General features: G+C 40.4%; 1 protein-coding gene across 1 annotated transcript in view; it reads right to left on the reverse strand.

The window, feature by feature from the left end:
- Col4a3 (collagen type IV alpha 3 chain) overlaps positions 1–24,425 on the reverse strand; it is a 128,365-nt gene that overhangs the window by 49,553 nt on the left and 54,387 nt on the right. Inside the window, exons 2-13 of the mRNA XM_027941731.2 lie at positions 13,785–13,841; positions 11,906–11,995; positions 7,747–7,791; positions 7,123–7,167; positions 6,473–6,535; positions 5,766–5,819; positions 4,935–4,961; positions 4,488–4,565; positions 2,797–2,859; positions 2,659–2,694; positions 1,134–1,175; positions 844–921 (exon numbers count right to left, since the gene is read on the reverse strand). Of these exons, the coding sequence (XP_027797532.2) occupies positions 844–921; positions 1,134–1,175; positions 2,659–2,694; positions 2,797–2,859; positions 4,488–4,565; positions 4,935–4,961; positions 5,766–5,819; positions 6,473–6,535; positions 7,123–7,167; positions 7,747–7,791; positions 11,906–11,995; positions 13,785–13,841 (678 nt within the window). The remainder of the gene's footprint in view (positions 1–843; positions 922–1,133; positions 1,176–2,658; positions 2,695–2,796; positions 2,860–4,487; positions 4,566–4,934; positions 4,962–5,765; positions 5,820–6,472; positions 6,536–7,122; positions 7,168–7,746; positions 7,792–11,905; positions 11,996–13,784; positions 13,842–24,425) is intronic.

Raw genomic sequence — 24,425 nt, forward strand, 5'->3', positions numbered from 1 at the left:
GTTATTTTTCCTCAGGGAAATTTTATTTTTCTAATTTTTCCATTCAGTGAGGAACCAGTGAATTATAAACTAAACGAGTGACTTTTAAGTCATGTGAATTCTATAAAGCTGTTAAAGATTAGTTATAACTAAAACCTGTGAACTACATACTTAAAAATGTATGCATGTTATGTGAATTATAGCTTAGTGAAGCAGATACCTCAAGCAATTAATAAGTTTCAAAGAGAAGGATGGTTTGTGTTTATTTCTTAGTTAATCCATAAATTTATTAGCTTCCCTCTCATTTCTCATCCTCACTTCCAGACATCCTGGGTCACATAGTGTGTAGACTGGTATATTATAATGCAGATTCACTTTTTCTAAGCATTCAGTGTAGCTCAAATCCTGGTCTTTCACTCACTCCACTGGGGGAGCAAAAAGCCAATGTTATTGTCAAAATAACAGGAACATAGTATTCCTGGTGGGGAATGGGGGCTGCAATGCCCTCGGGGTTACAATGGCGGAGTTAAAAATATCCCATTTGATTATGGTACCCCTCACCTCCGTCTTTAGGTCATTGCCATCCAGTTGGATGAGATCCACACACTGTGTGACAGACAGTGAGAGGGGACGGAGAAGCAAGGGTGAAAAGATCCAATTTCAGCTCAGACTCCAAGAGCCTGGGGGGCCCTTGCCTCAGGTCTTCCCCATCTAACATTTCTGGATTGATTAGTGAAGGCTGGGAGATGAAGAAAACCTACAGGTGCAGACTGCTGAGGGGCTGGGCTGAGCTGGGTTAGACACAGAGCTCCTAAGGGAGGTAAGGGGTCTCAGAAAACCCCAACCATACAATTGCAACATTACCGTTCTGTTGTCTGGGCCAGTTAGTGTCACAATAACTGTTCCTGGTGGGCCAGGGGGGCCTGTTAATCCTTTCACACCCTAAAGGCAAAAACACCCCAGAATGAAAACCAAACAACATCATCAACCTTTCAACTTGACTGTATTTAAAAGATTAGTTTTAGCTCTTATGCAAGAAGACAGAGCAGTGAAATCACATGAATTTCAACTTGGCCAGTGAATAAACTGTAAAGGCTAATATACCAAGGACCTTAAAGGATCTTACCCATTAAGAAGTCATTTATTTAAAGTACCTTTTCTCCTTTTTGTCCTATCACGTTATCACCCATGTGACCCTGTAAGAAAACACAAAATAAAATTACATTTAAAAAATAAATAAGGTTGGGTACCGTGGTACACTCCTGTAAACCCAGCAGTTCAGGAAGCTGAGGCAGGAAGATTGCAAGTTCAAGGCCAGACTCAGCAATTTAGCAATCCCTAAGCAATTTAGCAAGACCCTGTCTTTGTAAAATATAAAAAAGGGATGGGGATGTGGCTCAGGGATTAAGTGCCTCTGGGTTCAATCACCAGTACCGTAAATAAATAGGAATAGCCTAATCTCATTAAAGTTCCAATATTTGCAACTGAACATTTATATTTTAATCTTCATTTTAGAATTATGAAAGTTATTTTAGCTACTTCTTCCTATAAAGGTGGAAACCTTGAAGAGCAGAAAGCTTAAGAGATTTACTCAGCATGTAGGATGATGACAATAGGTGGTGTCCGATGGTGTGAGGAGGGGAAAGAACCCAGCACAGATGACTTTTTTCTGGCTCAGACACTAGGTGTTTTTGATCCCACTGGTTGGCCACCTAACTTCCTGGTTAGTTAACTTCCTTAGCTGGCTGCTGAACTTCCTGATGCCCCAGTTTTCTTATTCTAAAAATAAGAGGTATGGATAGCCGGATTTCAGGATTCTGAAATTGAAAATAGAGAAGCTAAAGATGGAATTCAAACTACCTGACTTCACTAGTAATATAATGACAGAGACCAGCCTAATATCACCACTACGGATGGCTGCTGGATCTAAATCCTCAGAACAATTTATGTTGAAATTTAATCCCTACTGCAAGGCATTAAGTGGTGGATCAGGACTATTGTGGATTAATGGAGTAGTGAGTTATCCTGTGAATGGCTTTATTATAAAAGCAAGTCCTCTTTGGTTAGTCCCTGTACTGCTTTGGGACTCTGCAGGGGGTCTCCACCAGCAGGAAGGCCTGTACTAGATGCAGCCCCTCAAGCTGGACTTTCAAGTTTCCAGAACTGGAAAAAATAAATGTAAGAAATAAATTTCTTTGTTAAATAAATTACCCAGTTTGTGGCTGGGCAATAAATAATCTTTAAATATAATAAAATAAAACAATCCTTAAACAAATAATTGTCTTTTTAATAGAAACACATAAAATAACCAGCCAAATGACCATTATAAATAGTCATCTTCTACTTATTAGCATAAGCTCAGGGAGGGTTGCAAAGAAGTTCACTGCCAAATATAGAGGATGAAGTGTGGGGCAACCAGCAGGATTATCAGAAAGGGAAAGCCTGTGGATTAGGAATTCTTGCCTTTTTCCCCCATAGGAAGCTTCTTAGATCAAAACCACATCAGGGATCAAATTGCTGAAGTACAGGGAAGAGAGGTAAGAACCTAGCCTCATCCCCTTTCCTGCTGGGAATCTGAGTTCCAGAGAGGGGCTAACAGAGACCCTCTTGAATAGGCAGCTTTGGCTTTTGGGTCAGTTAGGGTGTTCTGACTGATACAACACCCAAACGGTGACTTACCTTAGGCCCTGCAGGTCCCGTAGCTCCTGGAAAGCCCTAGAAAATTCCACAAATTAAAATTATAACAGGAAACACACTCAAGTCAGAAAACTCCCTAAAACGTTTTGCTGAGTCTATAGCAATGGTGGCTGTACTCACAAGGAATCCTGGAGGGCCAGGTGGGCCCATAGGTCCTGGAAAACCTGGGGGGCCTGGCAAACCCTTGAAAATAAGAGACAGGGAGAGTTCAAATGCACTTCTCACCTAAGCACAAATTCCAGTAGTTAAACGCATCAAACTATTTTAAGAAGATCAGAAGGGTATAATGCCTCCCTTCAAAGGCATTTATTAATGACAATAAATGCCCAAAAGCATGTCGTCATGTGTGGCCAGCTGCCAGGACCATACTGATGCTACTGTTTTCAGGAAAATGAGCAGAACGGTTGCTTGGTTTTAAAAGTTTTTAAAAGTTTGCTTTTCCCTTCACCTCTCACCTTCTCCCTGCTCCCCCCACTTTTGACCAACCACGTTCCTCCCTCAGGGCCTTCCTCTGTGCCCCCTCTGCCTGGAATCCTCTTCCCCAGGTGTCTGTGTGACTCTCTCCTCTCCCTTCTCTTCATGAAGTTGGCTTCCTATAAAGCCTCTCTGCCTCTCCAAATCCAAACCCATTTTCCGGCCCATGCACTTCCTACCCGCATTCCCTGCATTATTCCTCTCCTTAGAGGTCATTACTGCCTCACACTCCATAGATCCCTTAATCTATTTTTTTTTCTTCTGTTTCCCCACTAGAATGTAATCTCCAGGAGAGTGAGGATTTTTTTTGAAACTATTTTTTGACTGATTTGTGCCCTGCTGTATCCCCAGAGTTGGAAAATAGTTCCTGCTGCATATTGGCATCTAATAAATATTTCTTGTATAAATGAATGTACTGTCTTTAGTGCTATCACAAGGACTAGAACAGCGATGTCCCTCAGTACACATTTAAAGGATGCACTCATGTCCCAGACTACTTCTGTTCCCTCCTAAGGGATTTCCTGTCTTTAGCAGCTGGACGCTTGTTTCTTAAACAAAAAGCAAGAGCCCCTGTATTCTCTGTCTTCTCTCTGTAGCTGTCATAGATCCTAACTGCAGTTGTTCAGCTTCTGGTCCCACTTCACAGCTCATCAGCAACCAGCCTGCCGCACCAAGTAGGAGTCCAACAGTCTCAACTCAGGTGCTGGCTCACTCAGACAACTATCCTGTCTCCACCCCAGAGTTTCCACTTTTAATTCTAAACTATGTTAAAAGGTCCCTTTTGTGGACTTAAGTGTCTTACAAAGGAGGTGTTTTGAATCACAAGGTAAAGCACACACAGCCCCAAACAGAGCCAAGTCACTGTGCCCACTCTGGATTACTCTCAGGCCACCTACAGATAGCTCAGTAAAGCAAATTACAAAGGGAGAAAGTTGCATTTAAATGACCCCCTTTTATTTAGTATCATACAAATTTTGAAGAGGGCAGTTATTTATCTCTACCGTTTTAAGTGATATTCAACTTGTGATACAAACCCAGCCTTAATTTCAAAAAACAAATTAAGCGGAACATGACCGTTCCTGGAAATTCCTCAAGTTCAGGAAAACCTGGGGGACTGAGACTAGAAGAAATTAAAAGGTGCATATAAAAAACCATCTCAACATATCAGCACCGTGTAGTTTCTTATAAGGTGAATACTTTAGAATGAAATGAGGAAGGCATATAAATAAGAATAAACACTAATATCTAAAAGAGAAAAACATATAGAGGAAAAGAGAAATGGGGAGGGTTGGTGGGGGGTGGCACTGAGAACAAGAGATTTCCCTGCAGCGGGGTACCTGGGATCCTGGAGGTCCTGGCAGCCCGGGGTCACCTCTTCCATTGAGTTTTCTGTCTTCTCCTTTAGCAGGAGCACCCTTGAAAAATGGGGAATTTCGTCAAACCTAATCAATGTTGTATTTTCAAAACTCTTCCACAATAACTGGAGGTCCTTTTGCTTCAATGGTGAAAGTGCTTTCCAGGATACAGACAAGAGATCCGTCTCCTAGACCCCATTTCCTTAAAGGATGCAATAAAACCTGTATCCTTAAGACCCGTTTATAACAGGAACCAGAAGGAGCTGCTCCATAGGAGCAAATACCATGTTCTGATTATTTCAGTTTCATAATCAGTAAGGACTGGATTATGAAATCCAATTTGTAATGGCTTCTATCTCATTATTTAATATGTCCTTTTCATATGTACAATTAGAGACTTTCAATAGCAATAGTCCACAAATGCCTTACCTTTTGTCCTTTGGGGCCAGCAGCACCCTAGGGGAAAAGCAGCATATGAAGCACAAAGGGCAAACCAAACCCACACACTCCTTCTTGTCCTTTTGCTGTTTGGCCTCCTTTCCCACCGTTTACTTCCTACTGCTTTTCAAGATGTTCAAGTCTCTTCATTTAAACAAATCAACAACCCTTATCTTTTGCCTCTTTCCCAATATTGCCCAGTATCTCCTTCATCTCCTCTGCAAACCCCCCATTTTGTTCATCTCCCACTCATTCCTCATCTCCAGATCTGCCTTCCGGCTCCCTCAGCCATGGAAGCCCCCTTGCTAAGGTCAGCCCTATAGCATTGATATTGCTGAAACCATTGCCAAATGTTAGTGCCCTTCTTATTGGATTTCTTAGCATATTAGACAGCCATTTGCCCCTCCCTCCTACTGAAATGTCTTCCCAGGGCTTCCTCACTATACCCATCCTGAGGCTTTGCCTCTATTACTAGAGCCTCCTCTTACAGGCTTATTACTTTTAACCTAGACGCTATTTGCTGGAGTCATCTTGGTTCTAAGTCCCTGTTCTCCTCATTCTCACTCCTCAAGTAGAGGCCCAGGCCTCCCCTCTGAGCAAATTGGCCCATTTTGCATCCCTTCTTACATGTCTCAACCTGGACTGAAAGTCCAAACCTGGACTCACAGTGCATTCTTCATTCATTCCCTGCTAGCTGGCCATTTATTATTGGCTGCCCCAGGCTTCCTGGATCCTCACACATTTGAGCACATGGCCCTGGGGAATAGACTGCTTTTCTTCATACTTTATGTCTGTGATGAGCATCTGGAAACGCAAACTTACCGGGACCCCTGGGTAGCCTGGTGTCCCTGGAAATCCTGGAAATCCTCGTTCCCCCTGGAAGATATCAAAAGTATGTTATTGTTCTTAGTTGTTCTTGAATAGCCTGTTCAGATAAATACCCCTATTTCTCTCTTTTAGCCTTGCAGCCACAAATCTAGGCAAAGCAACTGGAATTCCTGATGGCTACTGGGTCATGAGGCTGAAGGCCAGAGAACTATTATCTTAACTGAAAACAGGATTAGAAGCTAGTGTTTGTCAAATTGTACCTAAATGGCAGTCCAATTGTGCCAAGAACTTTTTAATTGCTGCTTCCTTGAAACTTTAATAATTAGTTCATTCATGGCCACCATTCTGGGGAAGAAGAGAGCTCAGTTAGGGAACAAAAGGAGGTGAACGAACCCTGAGAAGCCCAGGCCTTCCTTCTCAAAAATTAGCTGAGGTCAAGGCTTTAGTTTCTGATTTACATATATGACCTCATTAATATACACAGCAGTTGAGTCTTACTGTTTTATAGGAGAAGCTCCTTCCAACACAAGTGATGAGCAAGGCACAGGAGAAAGCAAGAGGAAGGCTCCTGGTTCAAACCACACTGTTGGTCCTAACTGAAGAATGTTTCAGGAAGCCTATTTCCCTCTCCTTGCTAGTCACCTTGACTTATTCACTCAGTAGAGCATCTATTAATCTTCGTGCATTCGAGTAGTACGTACCTTAGAGCCATTGCATCCTAGTAAACCAGTAGGTCCAAAAGGCCCAGGATGGCCCGGGAGGCCCTGCAAGGAGAGCAGGTCTCAGAGACCAGGCCCAGACCAGGGAAACCAGTAAAGGACCCAAGGGAAGATATGAAATAATTTAAATACAAATGGGTGTTTAAACAATTAAGTAGTAATTTAAACCTTGGTTTTTAGATATAATTTAAACAACATTGCTAAAACAAAACCATCCAGACAAATTAGAATTGAGAGTATCAAGTGTGACGTGGATATTTCAGAAAAAGCTCTTTCTACATAAAATAAAGTCCCTTAATGTGCTACTTCAAGCTGGTAGAAAGGGAGGAAAAAGGATAGAGAAGTAGACATAGAGGTTAAACAAAATTTTACTATTCTATGCTATTAAGCAGAATCATCCTGTTCTATCTACTCTATTCAATTCTGCTTATATTTTAGGAAATATGGTCTGACTCACACACATGTCATATGAAAAAAAATCTATGCTCTAGTATATTATTAAATTCCAAAGTGCCATATCTTCATGTGACAAATGTATCACAACTTGTTTCCTTGTGCTACTGTCTTCACATCTTCATTAAAGATAAACTTATTTTTCATTTTTCCAATCACATATTTTTCCCATTACTTACTGGAAGTCCAGGAGGGCCTGAAAATCCTGGTAATCCAGTTATTCCCTAAAGACATAGAAAAAAGGAGGGGTTGACAAGAAAAACAGCTTAAACATGTTCATCCTATTAACGTATTATTTACCGTTGCAATAATCTCTTCCTGCAACTATCATTGGGAATAGATAAAATGAATAGAAAAACAAGAAAGATTTAACAAATATTTGTAAATTTGACATCTATAGAACTTTTAAAAAGAGGTTAAGATTGTTTCGGGCTTTGGGGAATACACTTTAAAGTATATTTTGCATTCAGTGTATAAAATGTTCCTGTCTTGTGTGGATAGCTTGATGGATGTTTCCTTACTGTGTACTTTTGAATAATCACAATCCCAACAGAAACAGCATTTCCATCGAAAGGTTCCCTTATGCCCTTCCCCATCTGTAAACTCCTGCCCCTGATGTGGGGACCACTACTTTGACTTAAACCAGTACAGAATGATTTTACCTGTTCCTGAGCTTCCTCTATGGAACCATACACAATGGACTTACTCCCTTCTGACATGTGTATAACTTTTATGGTGCAGAGTTGATCTTTTTAAAAGAATTATCTATCAAACAATCAGGATGGACTTGTTAGAGTACTAACCCTTACACCTTTGGGACCAGTGAGTCCTGGACGTCCTGGACAACCCTAGATTCAAGTGAGAAAAGAAAAAGTAAATTGTATGAAAATGATTGGCACTAAGAAAACCATACATTTGTGGTCCCCATACCAAGCTGTTTTGCTCTTGTGATTATTTCATTGTTAATAAGGTTGAATTGCTTGCTTGTTTGATTGGAGCTAAAATGTTTATTGGAGATGGAAAACAAAATTTCACTGAAATCCTTGCTACTCAAAGAAGGGTTTGGGGCCAGTGACATTCCCATTACCTTGGAGTTTATTAGAAATGCAGTATCTTGACCTTCAGTAGATGAACGGATAAAGAAACTGTGGTATATATACACAATGGAATACTACTCAACCTTAAAGAAGAATGAAATTATGGCATTTTCAGGTAAATGGATGGAGTTGGAGAATATCGTGCAAAGTGAATAAGTCAATCCCAAAGGCCAAATGTTTTCTCTGATATGTGGATGCTGATCCATAACAGGGGTGGGGGAGGGAAGAATGGAGGAACTTTGGCAGAGGGAAGTGAGGGGAGGGGAAGAGGTATGGGAGTGGGAAACATGGTGGAATGAGATGTACAGTATTACCCTGTGTACATGTATGATTGCATGAATGGTCTGACTCTGCAGAGAAATGAAAAGTTGGGCTCCATTTGTGTACAATGAGTCAAAATGCATTCTGCTATCATGTATAACTAATTGGAATGAAGAAGAAGAAGAAGAAGAAGAGGAGGAGGAGGAGGAGGAGGAGGAGAGGAAAGAAAGAAAGAATTGCAGAATCTCAGAACCTCCCCAACTGCCCATCACCCACCCTTACCATCCCTCCCACCCCCAGACCTATTGAGTATGTATTTCTACAGGATTCTGTGGGGGATTCTTCTACACATTAAAGTGCTACTCTGAAAGTCCCATATCAGACAGACAGCTGCAGAGGTCTGATAAGGATGAATGTCACAATCACAATGGCAGATGAGAATAGCAGCCAATATTTCCATGCAGGAGAAACACTTTGTTAACAAAATGTGCCTCACATGCACAAGTAAATAAATAGCAAAGCAAGGACTGCCTGAACGAGAGATAAACTTGCTTTGGGCACATAATGAATACTGTTTTGAGACCTTCTTTCTTGTAGAATAACCTTAAATGGAAACACTTTTAACTAAGCCACTTGCTGTGAGGATCCCATTGTCCAACAGCTGTTTGCATCATCATTCCAGAGAGTTCCAATACATTTTGGTATTTTTGATTATTTGAGAAAATGGTGTTACAGAGCCTTCTAAGATTGGACTGTCAAGGCTAAAGTCAGCCTTTTCTTTCTGAGTGGAATTCCTGGGTTCATGGACATGTTCAAGGAGGTTCCCTTTCTCACAGAATGTTATTTGTTTTATGCAAAAGACAGAAGAGTGACTTGCAGGTTTTATTTCCCTGTCATAAATTTTCTCATGCAGAAAGTATTTAAAATTAAGAAAGGAAGTTTCTAAATCTGAAAAACCTTTTTGTTCTAGTGTTAATATTCTCTAATTGTCTACCTTTGGTTAGATTTTCTTCTGAGGTTATCATAAGCTATGCTTTAAAATATGACTGACCCATTTCTAGATTAATTTTATGGAATTCTTGTACATCACGTAAGCCATGTACATCATGTGTTAACAACTATTATTTTAATTGACTGGCGAATCTCCAAGGAAAGGCTGAAGAACCACAAGCAGAGCAGGGTATAGAGAACTGGGTAAAAAGGAGGGAGCCCCAGGCTGACCTAAGTCCAAGGCTGAAAAGGTGAATTCACTCTACCGTCGAGATGGAGGAAAATCCAAGCAGGAGGAAGTCAATAAATATTTAGACTCTGGAAAATTCAGACTCTGAATTTTTCAAAATTAGGATCCAAAGGAGAGACAGAGAAAGAGAACACATACATGAACATGATAGACATGAAAATGGTAGAATTCCTAGAGAACAGCCACCTTCTGCATTTTTACTGTAAACTGGAAGTTTGAGTTTAGTCTCTTTGCTTTCAAGAGTTTGATTTGGGCACCATATGTGACATAGAAATATGTATTTGGTCCCTGCTCTTGGTTCCTGGCACAACCTCTAAAAACTGTCCTTGCTTCCTGAGTGATGGGGTGCTGGGATCATCTTTTGTCCTAGCTCTTGGTCTTTGACTCCAGTTTCTGGCATAGAGCTCCTAAATCCCTTGGAATTTCCTGGGTGACAGGATGGCTTTTGTTCTAATGGGGTAACTCTTAGTGGGCTCCTGAATGGGGCCTGGTCACCAGAAAGACCAGCTGTGATTAGAAGGGTGGAACTTTCAGCCCTACCCAATCTTCCCAGGAGGGAGAGGGGCTGGAGATGGAGTTTATGACGGGTCATGTCTAGAGAGGAGCCCTGCCTGAGAAATCCCTATAGTGTGGACACTTAGAAAGCTTCTGGGTTGGTGAACATCCCTATATCAGGAGAACAGAAGCTCCTGCTGTTGGGACCCTCTGGACATTGGCCTATGGAGCCCTTCCTCTGGCTGTTCATATATAACATTTATCATATCCTTTACAATAAGCCAGTGAATGAATATGTTCTTGAGTTCTACTAGCTGTCATAGCTAATTAGCAAATTGGGGAGCAGGTCATGGGAACCCCCAATCTGTATTAAAGGTGGAAAGCAGTAGGGGCAACCTAGGGACCCATCACTTGTGACTGGTATCTGAAGGGGGGGCAGTCTGGAATTGAGCCCTTAACCCATGCATTCTGCTCTAACTCCTGGTGTGTGGTGTTATCACTGAACTGTAGGACACCAGCTGGAGTTCAGATAGCTGGAGGATTATTTTGATATGAGAAAAGTGATATAAAAGCAGGTTTAAATCCTGATTTTGTGTGACCCAGGACAAATTACTTCAGTACTGTGTCTAAAGCAGAGACACTAATAAGAGCTGTTGAGTCACCATAGCCATGACATATGGGGTCAATGTGAAGAGTAAATGAGGCACAGTTGGGAACAAATGGCACCGAGTCAGTACACAGTATGTTGCATTTGACTGTCATTTAAATGTTCTATACATTATCCTAGTACATATTCTACTACAGTATCAAATTTTTAAAGGACTCTGCATAGATTAATTATCATAATCTTTTACACCTTTTCAATTAGTTCGCAGTCAGTCGCCGGGGGAATGAATGTGTGAGAGTCCCCAGCTAGTGTTCCCAGCAGGAAAGAACAGTCCACAGATCTAGTGGTTATGCATGCATTTAGTAAATCCTCCAGGGTATTTATTTATCACAGACTTTAGGATAAAATATGTGATGAATGTGAAGCACAACCGGTTCTTTTTAGGAGCTTGATGCTTAAGGGACCAGTTTTAAAAAGAAAAAAGGAACCCAGGAAGCAATGGATTGGGGGTCAGGTAGGTGGAGAACCTGGGAAAGGGGGATTCCAAAAGCAAAGACAGACTAACGAGGAGAGGGATCTATGCCACTGAAAACAAAGCAAAGGGGTTCCAGTCAGATGAAGACCCAGAGGTGTCCATTGGCACTGGCTATTTAAAGGTCATTGGTGATTTGTGCAGGGATATGTTCAGGGGAAGGTCAAAAGGCAAATTAGAGTGGCTAAGGAGTTAGCGTCAGGGGGACTGCTGTTTAATTGTTCCTTCAAGAAGCTTGACAGAAAGGTCAGGGAGAAGATGACAATCCTTTGGCCATAGGACCTAAAAGATCTAGAGCAAGGTTTGTATCAGTTTGGTAAAATATTTACATGTTTAAGGATTGAAAGAGAAAAGCAAATATAAAGAGGAAAGTCAAGCTGCAGAGTCCTGGAATGAGGTCCCAGTGGGAATCCCAGGGATCAGGATGCAGATGGGTGAATGGATAGATCCTGAATGGAAGGTGAAAAGAGCACAATCTCTCAAGGTTGGGCAGATGCAGGTGCAGCAGATGCAAGGTGGGGGGTGCAGTAGAAGTTGAGTGGGGAGCTGAAGACATGATGCCACTGTATTAGTCTTGAATAGGATGAGTTTCTAAGGGATCAGCTAATGGGAGACCAGCATCAACCTGTTGTCTAAACCGTGGAATCCTCGCTGTCTTGGAAGACTATGGGGAATGCACGAAGGAGGGTTATGTGGACAGGGAATTTTCCAAGCCTACAGGATGACATACCTTGGGTCCCTGTGGTCCAGGCAAGCCTTCAGGACCTGGGAATCCTTTCTGGCCAGGAGAACCAGGGGGTCCAGGAAAGCCTTTCTCCCCCTGTTAAAACCAAAACAAGACAAGAGACACGCAGAACAGCAACTATTCAACAAACACTCCTATGACCGTCATGTTCTCTTCTTTGTGATTTCTTGACAAATTTTGCAGGTTTTTGTTTAAGAAAGTAATAATTAGCATCCAGCAGTGAGAGTATAGGTCACTGGAAAGCTACTAGCAGTTGGCATTTGTCTGCAAGCTTGAGGGTGCTGGCACTTGGTTTTATAGAAACTACTTTTCCCAAATAGTGGAGCTGTACAGGGAGAAGATTCAGAGAAACAGGATCAACAACTGAGGGAAAAGTAGTTAGAAAAATCAAAGTTAGTGGATTTTGTTTGATGGGGATGGAGTGGCTGAGGGTAAGGCACAGGAATGTTTTGAGAGTGCACAAAATCATTACACAGCTTAAAAAGGAGAATACTGTTGGGTGTGGTGACACATGCCTGTAATACCAACAGCTCAGGAGTTTGAGACAGGAGAATTGCAAATTCAAGGGCAGCCTCAGCATTTTATCAAGTAGGAGATGCAGGTGAGATATCGAGGGCCGCATATCCCCAAACATGAGCTAAATAATTTTTGTTGTAGAAGAAGGCAGAAGATATTTGGGAGAAGTTACTAGTAAAAGTGATTCAAAGGATTTTAGGCCTGGTGGCTAAGATGGTTTTATCCACAAAAATCTTCTCAAAGAAATGGACCCTGGAATTACTGTAACAGGAAAGGCCACACTGATTGACTTGCTCAGTTTTGTCACACAAATGCAAAGAGATAGGGAGAGAAGAGGAAAGGGAGAGAGAGAGAGAAAAAAAAATATCAAGCTTAGTTCACATTAGTGTATTTGCATTCACATAGCCAATAAAAAGAAAATGTGCTGGACTCCTCTCACTACTCACTTTCGTATATTTTAGAATAGCATCCTGTAAATAGTTGGGACTCAGTAAATGATTGAATGCATGATGAATCACAGAGAGGGTATGTTCCACCATGAAAGTGAACATACTACATTCATAATTTTGGGAAAGAAGCAAAATAAAACTACATGTGAATTATAAAATGATTTAAAATATACATGATAATAATTATTTTAGTTAGCATATGACTTATGTGAATTGTTTTATCTAAAGAGCTTTAACATATTTTCTTAAAATTATTTTCCATAGTCACCCTTCAATATTGTTAAATAATTAGTGTCTCAGAGGAAAGCATTTTGCAAACAAAGAAAAAACTTTAGTTCTTCTTCTGTCTTAATTATCACAAATTGCAAGTTAATGGAGCGAACTAATGAGATTTCACGGTATTCTTTTTTTCTTGAATTCTGCAATGGAGCTCCTTCCCTCAGCTGAATTTTGGCCTCCGCTAGAGGGCAGCTGCATAATTCTTCCACCAGGGGGAGATCTTGTACCAATGCTGCGGGACAAAATCTGAGGCTTCAATGTTTATTTTATGTGAAAGTGAGTGAATCAAGTTGTTTTCATGTCTTCTCTTGTGTTTAGCAACATTGTAAATAGTGCATGCTATAGAGGCTTCTTGTAAACTTTCTTTCCCCACTAACTTGCTACTTGGTTTTTACAGACCCAAAGAGTTACAATCTAACGATCAGTATTTACACGGGTTATTCGAGTCTTCCTAGAAGGCTTTTCTTTACTTTTTCTTTTCCAAGGTTAATGTTTATATATAATTACTTTAAAATTGGATTTTGGAAATGGAACAACATACTGAGGATCTCTCTGCCACTGAAAGAGCATGAATTATTTTATGACTTTATAACAAGAAGATGCCATAGTAAATTTTTTACCTTCTCCCCTTTGGCCCGGTCGCAGAAGCACTGGCCTTTGTCTTTACAGACACAGCCCTAGGAGAGGGAAAGAGAAAGGGCTTGTTTTAAAACATCTTAATGGAGCCTTGATAGAGCAACAGCAAACATTTCTTTGTATTTTAAGTGTGAATACTATTTCAGGTACTCAGGAGGCTGAGGCAGGAGGATCACAAGTTTGAGGCCAGTCTGAACAATTCAGCAACTCTGTCTGGGGGTGTAACTCAGTGGTAGAGGGCTTGCCAACATACATGAGGTCCTCCAACACCACAAAAACAAACACACACAAATCATTAAAGTTAGAAAGAGTCACATTATAGGAGAAATGTCAGATGAATGAACATCATTTTTTTATTGTACTTAGGAGTTTTAAATAATTTATTTGTGGGGACTGGAGTTATAGCTCAGCTGCAGAGCACTTGCCTGGCACATGTGAGTCACTGTGTTCAATCCTCAGCACCTCATAAAAATAAGTAAAATAAATAAATTAGAGATCTTTTAAAAAAATCTTTAAAAAATAATTTATTTATGGAAAAAGTCAGCTATGTTTTTTTCCCCCACAGAATAATAAATGAACCCTATGAAACTGCCACTGTTGTAGGTAGAAAGTCGTGATTTTTTTTTAAGTCAAATTCTCAGAAGTCAACATGTTTTTATACTGTGTGTGCATATAGGCGCAAGTATATGTGTACCTGTGCCTAATGTGTACACCATAATGTATATGTAGCTATTTAATACACAGTATCTTCCATAGGGGATAAGCTTTCGTTTTCCTGAAATAATGTTTGAGACTGAGTAAAGATTATCAATACCTATTATGTGTCTTTAAAGAGAATAAACTAATTCACAAATGCTAATATCAAAATGCCATATATATATATATATATATATATATATATATATATATATATATATATACACACACACACACACACACACACACAAAGAAACAACAACAATTCAGTAGTGAGCTGGGGATCTCTTACTAGTTCCTTTGACACATTTACAATCCAGCCTTCATTACTCATGCACACATTAACTCTAATGAAGGTCAAGCTTTTTTGTTTTTTTTTAATCTGCCAGCAGAGAAATGAAGAGAAAAATAGTCATAAAAGTGTGTTGAATATGTGTTTTGACACACACGATATATTCTATGGTTATGAATTAACCCTTTTCCCTTGTTTTTGCTTCTGTTTAATATTAACTATATTAAGGTAATATTAAATGTTAATTGATAATAGAGGCAGGGCAAGTCCAGGAGATATGCTAACTAATTGTAGGGATTTTAAAAAGAAATTTCCTGAGATATTTCTGAAGCTGGGAATTCTTTTTTTTCATATTTTAAAAAAATTTATATATGACAGCAAAATGCATTACAATTCTTATTACACATATAGAGCACAATTTTTCAAATCTCTGGTTGTATACACAGTATATTCACACCAATTTGTTTTTCATACCTGTACTTTGGATAATAATGATCATCACATTCCACCAGCATTAATAACCCCATGCCCCCTCTTCCCCTCCCACCCCTCTGCCCTATCTAGAGTTTGTCTATTCCTCCCATGTTCCCTCTCCCTATCCCACTATGAATCAGTCTCCTTATATCAAAGAAAACATTCCGCATTTGATTTTTTGGGATTGGCTAACTTCACTAAGCATTATCTTCTCCAACTCCATCCATTTACCTGAAAATGCCATGATTTTATTCTCTTTTATTGCTGAATTATATTCCATTGTGTGTATGTGCCACATTTTTTTAATCCATTCATCTATTGAAGGGCATCTAGGTTGGTTCCACAGTCTAGCTATTGTGAATTGTGATGCTATAAACATTGATGTGGCTGTGTCCCTGTACTATGCTGTTTTTAAGTCTTTTGGGTATAGATTGAGGAGAGGGATAACTGGGTCAAATGGTGTTCCATTCCCAATTTTTCCAAGAAATCTCCATACTGCTTTCCATATTGGCTGCACTAATTTGCAGTCTCACCAGCAGTGTATGAGTGTACCTTTTCCCCCACATCCTCACTAACACTTATTATTGTTTGTATGCATAATAGCTGCCATTCTGACTGAAGTGAGACACCCATAAATCAAAGGCATTTCTATATATCAGTGACAAATCCTCAGAAAGGGAAATGAGGAAAACTATTCCATTTTAAATAAATAGCCTAAAAAAAAAAAAAAAAACCTTGGGAAACAACAAAAGAGGTAAAAGATCTACATAGTGACCTTAGAAGACCTTAGAAGATGGAAATATCTACCTTCCTCTTGAATAGGCAAAATTAATATTATCAAAATGACTGTATTACCAAAAGCACTATACAAGTTTAATGCAATTCCGATCAAAATCCCAATGGCATTCCTCATAGAAATAGAAAAAGCAGTCATGAAATTCATCTGGAAAAATAAGAGACCCAGAATAGCTAAAGCAATTCTTAGCAATAAGAGTGAAGTAGGTGGCATCACTATACCAGACTTAGAGCAATAGTAACAAAAACAGCATGGCATTGGCATCGAAACAGACTGGTAGACCATTGGTACAGAATAGAGGACACAGAGACTAACCCACATAATTACAGTTATCTTATATTTGACAAAGGTGCCAAAAACATACATTGGAAAAAAGATAGCCTCTTCAACAAATGGTGCTGGGAAAACTGGAAATCCATATGCAACAAAATGAAATTAAACCCCTATCTCTCACCATGCACAAAACTCAACTCAAAGTGAAGCTGGGAATTCTGTTTGTGCAACAAGAACAACGCCAGGGTGAGGTCTGGGGCTCAATGGTGGTACCTAAGGCTCTGGGTGCAATCCCTAGCACTGCCAAAAAAAAAAAATTTTTAATATAATTCCTTAGCTGGGAACAGGAGGCTGTTCTACTATCCACAGATGAGAGTTCATAGTTATTTTCACACAATCATCATTGATCCTCACTACATTTATTATATATTGTGATGTTTTTGTTTTTTATTTCTTCCCTTCTCTTCTGTTCCCTTTCTTCCCCACCCTTTGTGTCTTTCTCTTTCTTCCTTCCTTTCTCTCTCCCTCTCCCCTCCCCCCTTTCTTCCTTCCTTCCTGCCTAGTACTGGGGATTGAACCCAGTGTGCTCTACCACTGAGCTACATCTCCAGCCTTTTTTATTTTGAGAGAGGGTCTAAGGTGCCTAGACTGGATTTGAACTTGGGATCTTCCTGCCTCAGCCTCCTGAGTAGCTGGGAAGTAGATATGCACCCATGCACCAAACTGCCATTGTAATTTATGAGAGGAAAGGAAGTAATTGAGAAGGAAAGTCTAGTCTCTTAAAGGGTTTCTAAAGGTATTTGGAATTTTTAGGAGACCAAATAGTTCCAATTTTCCTTCCAGATATTTTGGGGTCTTTAAATCTAATATGTTGACTAGCTCAACCTTGCCTAACTGGATTTTTAAATGTCTGTGTTCGTGTCAGTCACATATTTAAGCATTTAAGCCAGCTGTTTGCTAAGCTTGGATTCCCAGATCTACAAGATCAGCATCACCTGGAAATTTGTCTGGAATGCAAGTTCTCAGCCCCGCTCCGACTCGCTGAATCAGAAACTGGGTTGGGGTGAGGGACTGTCAAACATTTGATTTTAAAATATATTACAATTATACATAATTCAAACATCTGATTTTTAAATATATTATAACTATACATAATAGTGGAATTCATTGTGACATATTCATGCAAAAAAGATCTGTTTGTTCTGTCATTCCAGGAAAGTAGTCAGACTTGAGAGCCCCCTTGCCTGGGGGATGCTTTTGTCTCTGGGATCAAACAGAAGTTGCTTGAAGACTTGACTCTCTGGGTTTTTGCTTCTGGGTCAGTGTTCTTGGACCCCTGGTTCCAGGAGGGGATGGACCAGTGTGCAGAGCCTCAGCAAGGATCTTGAGTGCTGCACCCAAGGGCACTGCATACTTTGGCAAGGAAGCTCAACTGGGCAGGGATGTTGTGTTAAAGTATACATGGAGGGCTGGCCACTGTTTCAAATGGACCATGAGCATCTCTTGATTTTTCTCCCTCCCAGATGCCATCTAGCCTGGTGCTGAGCTTCCCAGGGCCAGAGGAAGGAGAGGCAGATTGGCAACATTCTAACTCTTGAAAAGTTTTGTGGGGGCCATGGGACAGGCTTCATTTTATTTCTTGGAGTAAGTCATGTTCATCTTTCACCACTCACCACTGGAAGTCTTCCAGTTTTGACTTGAGTAAATCAGTGTTTGCTGATCTACATACTAGACATGGCCCCCTTTCTTATCATGCTTGTTGACTTTGATATAACCCATTAATTAGATCATTTGTGGTTATATGTTTAATGGGTACTTTTCCTGAAGACTGTATGTCCCAGGAGAGAAGGAGTTATACAATCTTGTTCACATCAGTGTCCCCGCCATGGAGTATGTCCTGAACCAAGGCTTAGGACTGAGCAGATGGGTCAGTGAGTGAGTGCACAGTTACTAATTTATTTACCTTTAATTCGGATTTAGGATTTTAAAACATATGAATCTCATGGCTGTATTGGGTTGCTGTTATGGTTTGGAAGTGTGGTGTCCCCCAAAAGCTCATGTGTGAGACAATGCAAGAACATTCAGAGAAGAAATGATCGGATCATGGACCCTTAACCCAATCAGTGAATCAATCGCGTGATGGGATTGACTGAGTGGTAATTTAAGGCAGGTAGGATGTGTCTCAAGGCGGCGGGGCTTTAGGGGTGTGGCTTTGGGGTATGTATTTGTATCTGACAAGTGGAGATCTCTCTCTGCTGCCTGATCTTCCTGTGAGGTGCTTCCCTCTGCCATACTCTTCTGACATGATGTTCAGCCTCACCTTGAGCCTTGAGGAATAGAGTCTGCCATCTATGGATTGAGACCTTTGAAACTATGAACCCCTAAATAAACTTTCCTTCTCTATAATTGTTCTAGATGGGTCTTTTAGTCGCAGTGGCGAGAAAGCTGACTTATTGTCATGACTAAAATTCTTTCTATACATATGAATTATGAACAATTATGTTCGAAATGGTGAAGAATGAAACTAGAAGTTCGTTTATTTTAATACATGTTGAAGTCAAAATAAGGGTAATTATGCATTGGTTGCTTATATTAAAAACATCTTTTGGAAATGATTTAAACCCTTAAAAGAGTTAGGAAATAGTACCAAAAATACTTTTATACCCTCTCATTTAGGTTCACCAATTGTTGACAATTGATGCCTCTCCATCTCTCTCTCTCTTTCATTTTGCATTTAACAAAATATTAGTTGAAGATCCCAATGATACTTGATGCTTATAAATGACTAGTGCCAAATCAAATGGAAAGTGGGAAGAACTAACCCTTGGCAATCATAAGACCTGTGTGTGGTACATGCATGAGCCAGTGAGCTGGGAAAAAGCCTGAGGACTCACTGAGCCTGTAGCATAGAAGGTATGGAAAGTTGTGGTCCATGCAGCTGTCAATCAAATGGAGAGGGAGAGTCACTGTGAGAAGATCTGTTATATTCTGTTCCTACGCATCACCCTACCACCCATGGGCATATGGCCTGGCCTCTTGATGAGATTCCAAAGCCAGGTCTACAGCTGTCTTTCTATGTCCAGGTTAATAGAATTGCTCCAAAATCACCCTGGCTTTAATTCTCAGTTAAATTGGCAAAGCATGGACTGCCTATACATCTGCACAATGGGGCTGACAAGGACTTCAGAGTATGTGACAATTTTGCTGACATGTAGATCCTCCACCTGATTGAATGAACTCAAAATTATCATCAGGGCAGCTGGCTGACCGTTGTTCAGCTGCTGGTCTAGAGAGGAACCAGGCCTGCGTGGTGTGCAGAACCTGGCACGGGGCCTAGTGAAATCATTTGGATGATTCAATGACTTTGGATGGGGAGGACAGTGGCCTAAGACCCCAGTTAATTCTCTTCATCATGCTGTTTTTCCTTACATAAAATTTAAAACTTGTAGATGTGTTTCAATAATTCAAATAGATTATTTGGCCAAATGATACAGGGGCCATATTTTCATTCTTGGTGACTTTGATCCAATTTTTGGAGCTGTTTTTGAAACATCATGATTACTTTAATGGGATATAACCCATTAATTAGTATTCCAATGCTAAATCACTTAAAAACAAGTATGTTTCCTATTAAGGAAACATAACTGCTAGATATTTCTTAAGCAACATGTTAATGATTTTTCTTTTTCCAACCATAAAGTACCTCTTAGCTTCCTTATATCACACCTTTTAGGAGTAAGAAATCATTTGTCATGAGCAGAAAGCTTCAGAAAGTGATACTGTGGCTTTTTTCCCCTTGAAATCCCTTGATTCAAGATTACTTTGATATTTTAGCACTTTTAAATATTAAATAGTTCACCTTGTGGAAATCATTCTTTTTAATAGTTGCCTTTGGTTTTTTGTAGCCTCACTTAGAATGCAAAATGAACTCACGGCAGAGAATCCAAAAGAGTCTAGAATTTCAGAAATCATAGGTCACATACGTATGGAGCTGTTCTGTAGGTATGGGGTATGGATCATGCCTGCAGGATCTGCTCTCGCTTTGCCAGAGACTATCTGGAATTTGGGACAGATTTCTTAATCCTTCCAAGTTGCCTCATTTGTAAAAGTGATAAGATCTTTCTTGCAACATTTTTTGTGTGGGTTTGAGATTCTGTCAATAGCTGCCTACAGATCTCCATGCATCAGTAAGGTCTCTGTCAACGCAGCAGGGCATACCCCCCTCCCTCCCATCACTCTGAGATCTAATACCAGAGGACATGGGTGACACTGCTTGATCTTTTCTTTGGTCAGTTTGAACCAGCCACTCTCCTCCTAGACATTTCCTCCTGAAGTTTGTCAAGTGCCAGAGAAGTGGCCCTGACTCTTACAGTAAGGGTAAAAGACTGAAAATTATTTTTGCTATGCAATGATTTAACTAGTATCTGTTACAAGTATTTTTAGAGTACACTGAGTAGATTCATTGATTAAACAAATTTAATTTGTACATGAGCACAGACACCATAATTTGTTTTATTCATGGAAGAAAATATTGGTCAAAGATCCCAATGGTACTTGAGGATTATAAATGTCAGATGCCAAATTTAATGTATAATATAAAGTCAGAAAGTACTTCCATGGGTGCTGAACAGTGATTTCTGGAACTCTTTATCTCAACTCATGGTGCCGAGGCCTCACCTGCCCACCGGACAGGGGTGAATGGCTCCAGCTTGTGAGACAGAGTTCCTAGGTCTAAATCCTTGCTCAGCCAAATCACTTGTATGACTTCAGACAATTGCTGTAATATATCTGTAAAATGGGATCTGATTGGTTAGCACAGGTAAAGTGCTGGAAGAGTAGAGGTACATAGAATATTTACTAATGCCTGTTACTGTGGGCACTAATTTATCAACTCACGGTAGCTCCTTAAATGCTCATGAGTTGATAGCTTTTAACTTTCACTGGGCCACAAGTAGGAACTCTCACAATTTCGTACCTGCCCTAGCACTCGCATTCAGTAAAAAAATTATCTTTTTCAGTCTTAAAACTATCACAATATCTAATTAAGCAAATATATTTCTATTTTTCATTGATAATCCAGAAAATGACTTCCAAATAGTCTTGGCTGTTTTTTTTTTTTTTTTTTTCTCTCTCTCTACTCTCCAAACATGGTATGCCCCATTCTGTGCAGGCTCATGAAGCAGAGATGGCCTCCCCACTCTCTCCCCAAGCCCTCCTCCCCCACAGCCTGGTTCATAGGAGGGGAAGTTGGCACCGTTCACAGCTGGTTAACACCCTGCTGAGCAGGTCTGTTGATTTTGCATTATGATTATTGACCCTGCACGTTTTGCCCAGCCAATCGCCGGAGGCGAAAGTTTTTGTGTGTGAAAAGAAGAGCTGACCACTGTGGGCCAAACCGTGCCAGACAGGCTCGATGAGCTTTGCTTTGCAGGCTGCCTGCACGCGGTGTCTGCCTTGAGCACAGACCGCCAGCCTTGGCAGCCTGCCCTGCCTGAAGGAGAAGGACACCCCGAGCTGCTTGCTGCAGCGCCCCTCCTGCCCCGCCCAGAAGCTTCCCTCACCTCGCTTAGTAGCACAGACATCTCACAGCAACTGCCACTTCCCATCTTTCAACTCCTGTCCAGAGAGACATCAGTAGTCTAGACATCTGAGCCAGCCACCCGTTTGTGATTTTCTGGATGACAGCAAGCATGCAGATTACTGGCCTGACAAAGACGGTGGCGATCAGAGTTCTGGGGTACATTTGGGAATAAACTAGGTGAAGTTTTGCCTGTCTGGTATACTGCAGGGAGAGGCAGGCACACCTGGACCATTAACTCCAGCTTTTTCAATATTTGTCTCTCTTTTGTCCCCTGAAGTTTTTTAAATGCAGAAGAACTGAGAGGCCTTCACCATGCATGTGAGATAGACTCTATGGGATCCATGGATAAGGGTGCTGGACGAGGAAACGTTCATTCTGTTACACTGATCTTAGTGTATTTTGAGCACTGTGCTCAGGGTTCTCTTCCTTATGTACTGTTACATTTGTAGCTTATGCCATCAGACAGATGGGAAAACTGGGATCTCAAGAAGTGAAGGTGGAAGGAGCAAAGCGTGGGGGTCAAAATCCAGACAATTTGACCCAGAGCTGTGTTCTCAACCAGCACGCTGTGATCCTTGACTGGCTCTGTGGGCCACCAAGACACTGAGGGAAGGAGACTATGTTTCTGTCCCTCATCCTGTCACTGTGCCCTAAATGATGTATTGTAAACCCCAAGGACAAACATAATATGGTAGTTCATGTAATTAGCTGTATAAACCAAATGGCAGCCCTCAGACCATATTCAGTTCTCTGCCTATTTCTGTGTGCCCTGTGAGCTAAGAACAGTTTTTGTATTTCACATGGTTGAAAAAAAAAGTAAAAATATTTTGTGAGGGGCTGGTATTGTGGCTCAGTGGTAGAGCGCTTGCCTAGTACATGTGAGGCACTGGGTTTGATCCTTAACCACATAAAAATAAATAAAGGTATCATGTCCATCTACACCTAATGTGTGTGTGTATATATATATATATATATATATATATATATATATATATATATATAATATTTTTATTATATATGTGATAAAAATATATTTGTGTGTCATGTGAAAATAATATATACTTAAAATTTCAATGTCCTAAAGAAAAAGTTTGTATTTCATCAATAAAAATGTTGTGAATATCTGTTTTCTCTCTTTTTATGTAGATATCTACCTAATATCCTGATATTGTCTCTTAGCTTACAAAGTCTACTTTTTTTACTATCTGGTCCTTTGTAGGAAAAGCTTGCTGACCCCTGGGGTAAATGATGCTGATTACATTTTCCTTTTGCATCAGTATAAAAGTTGTATTAAAAATTTAAGATAGAAACTAAAAAAAGAATTGGCTTCAAATTTCCGTGAGGAATGGTCTTCCATCTCAGAACAGCAGCTGGAATCACCCTCTTGTTTCCACTTCTTTCTTACTTTCCTCCCCTCTCCTCACTATACTTTGGTTCAAGGGTTAGGGGGACACAGGAAGTGCACTTTGGAGATTGGAAGAACCCAGGTTGCCACATAGTTCAGAAGTCCCTAATGTTTTGAACTTCACAAAGCAAGCAGTGAAATAGAAACATTTTAAAATGCAGATCATTTTAGGATTGTCTTATTTGTATTTTTTACCTATGGGCTATGACCAACTCCAACACAAAACAGCCAACCCACTCACCCATCTGTCAATCAACAGAAAATCTATTATGTATTATAATCACATTCTATTAAAAAAAGAAAATTAAAATACTATAAAGGAAGCAAGTAAATGCTCAAGGAATAAAAGGTGCTCCTTTAAGATGGAAACTCTCATTTCTGTCACTTCTCTCCATCTGGTGAAAGTCACACTGGCCAGCACAGGAAGCACTGAACTGCCTCACGAAGCTTCTCTTACCTTCCCCCATCTCTTCTTGTCAGTCACTGTTTTAGTCAGCTTTTTTGCTGCTGTGACTAAAAGGACCTGACCAGCACAATCGTGGAGAACGAAAAGTTTATTTGAGGGTGCATGGTTTCAGAGGTCTTAGTCCATAGAAGGCCGGCTCCATTCCTCAGGACCCAAGGTGAGGCTGATAGTCATGGAGAAAGAGTATGGCAGAGAGAAGCAGCTCACATAGTGATCAGAAAGCAGAAAGAGAGAGACTCCATGCTCCAGATACAAAATCTATACCCCACAGCCACGCCCCCAATGAACCACTTTCTCCTGCCACACCCACCCACCTCCAGCCACCACCCAGTTAATCCCATCAGGGGTCCATTCACTGATTAGGTTAAGGCTATAACCCCATCAGTTCTCCTTCAAACCTTCCTGCATTGTCTCACACGTGAGCTTTTTGGGGACACTTCACATCCAAACCATCACAGCCACTATTTGCTTTGTCACCCACTGCTGCAGAATATTCTGAGAAGTGAAAGAAAGGGACTCTCACAGAGTCATGATACTAGTAAGTTAATTTTTTAAAGTCTTTCCTGTAATTGACACAATTTTTTGGGAACCAATACCTCTTATCATAAAAATTGCCATAAATGCCCCCAATGACAGAGAAAG

Source organism: Marmota flaviventris, chromosome 11, assembly GCF_047511675.1.
Source record: "Marmota flaviventris isolate mMarFla1 chromosome 11, mMarFla1.hap1, whole genome shotgun sequence".
In the NCBI taxonomy this organism is placed as follows: domain Eukaryota; kingdom Metazoa; phylum Chordata; class Mammalia; order Rodentia; family Sciuridae; genus Marmota; species Marmota flaviventris.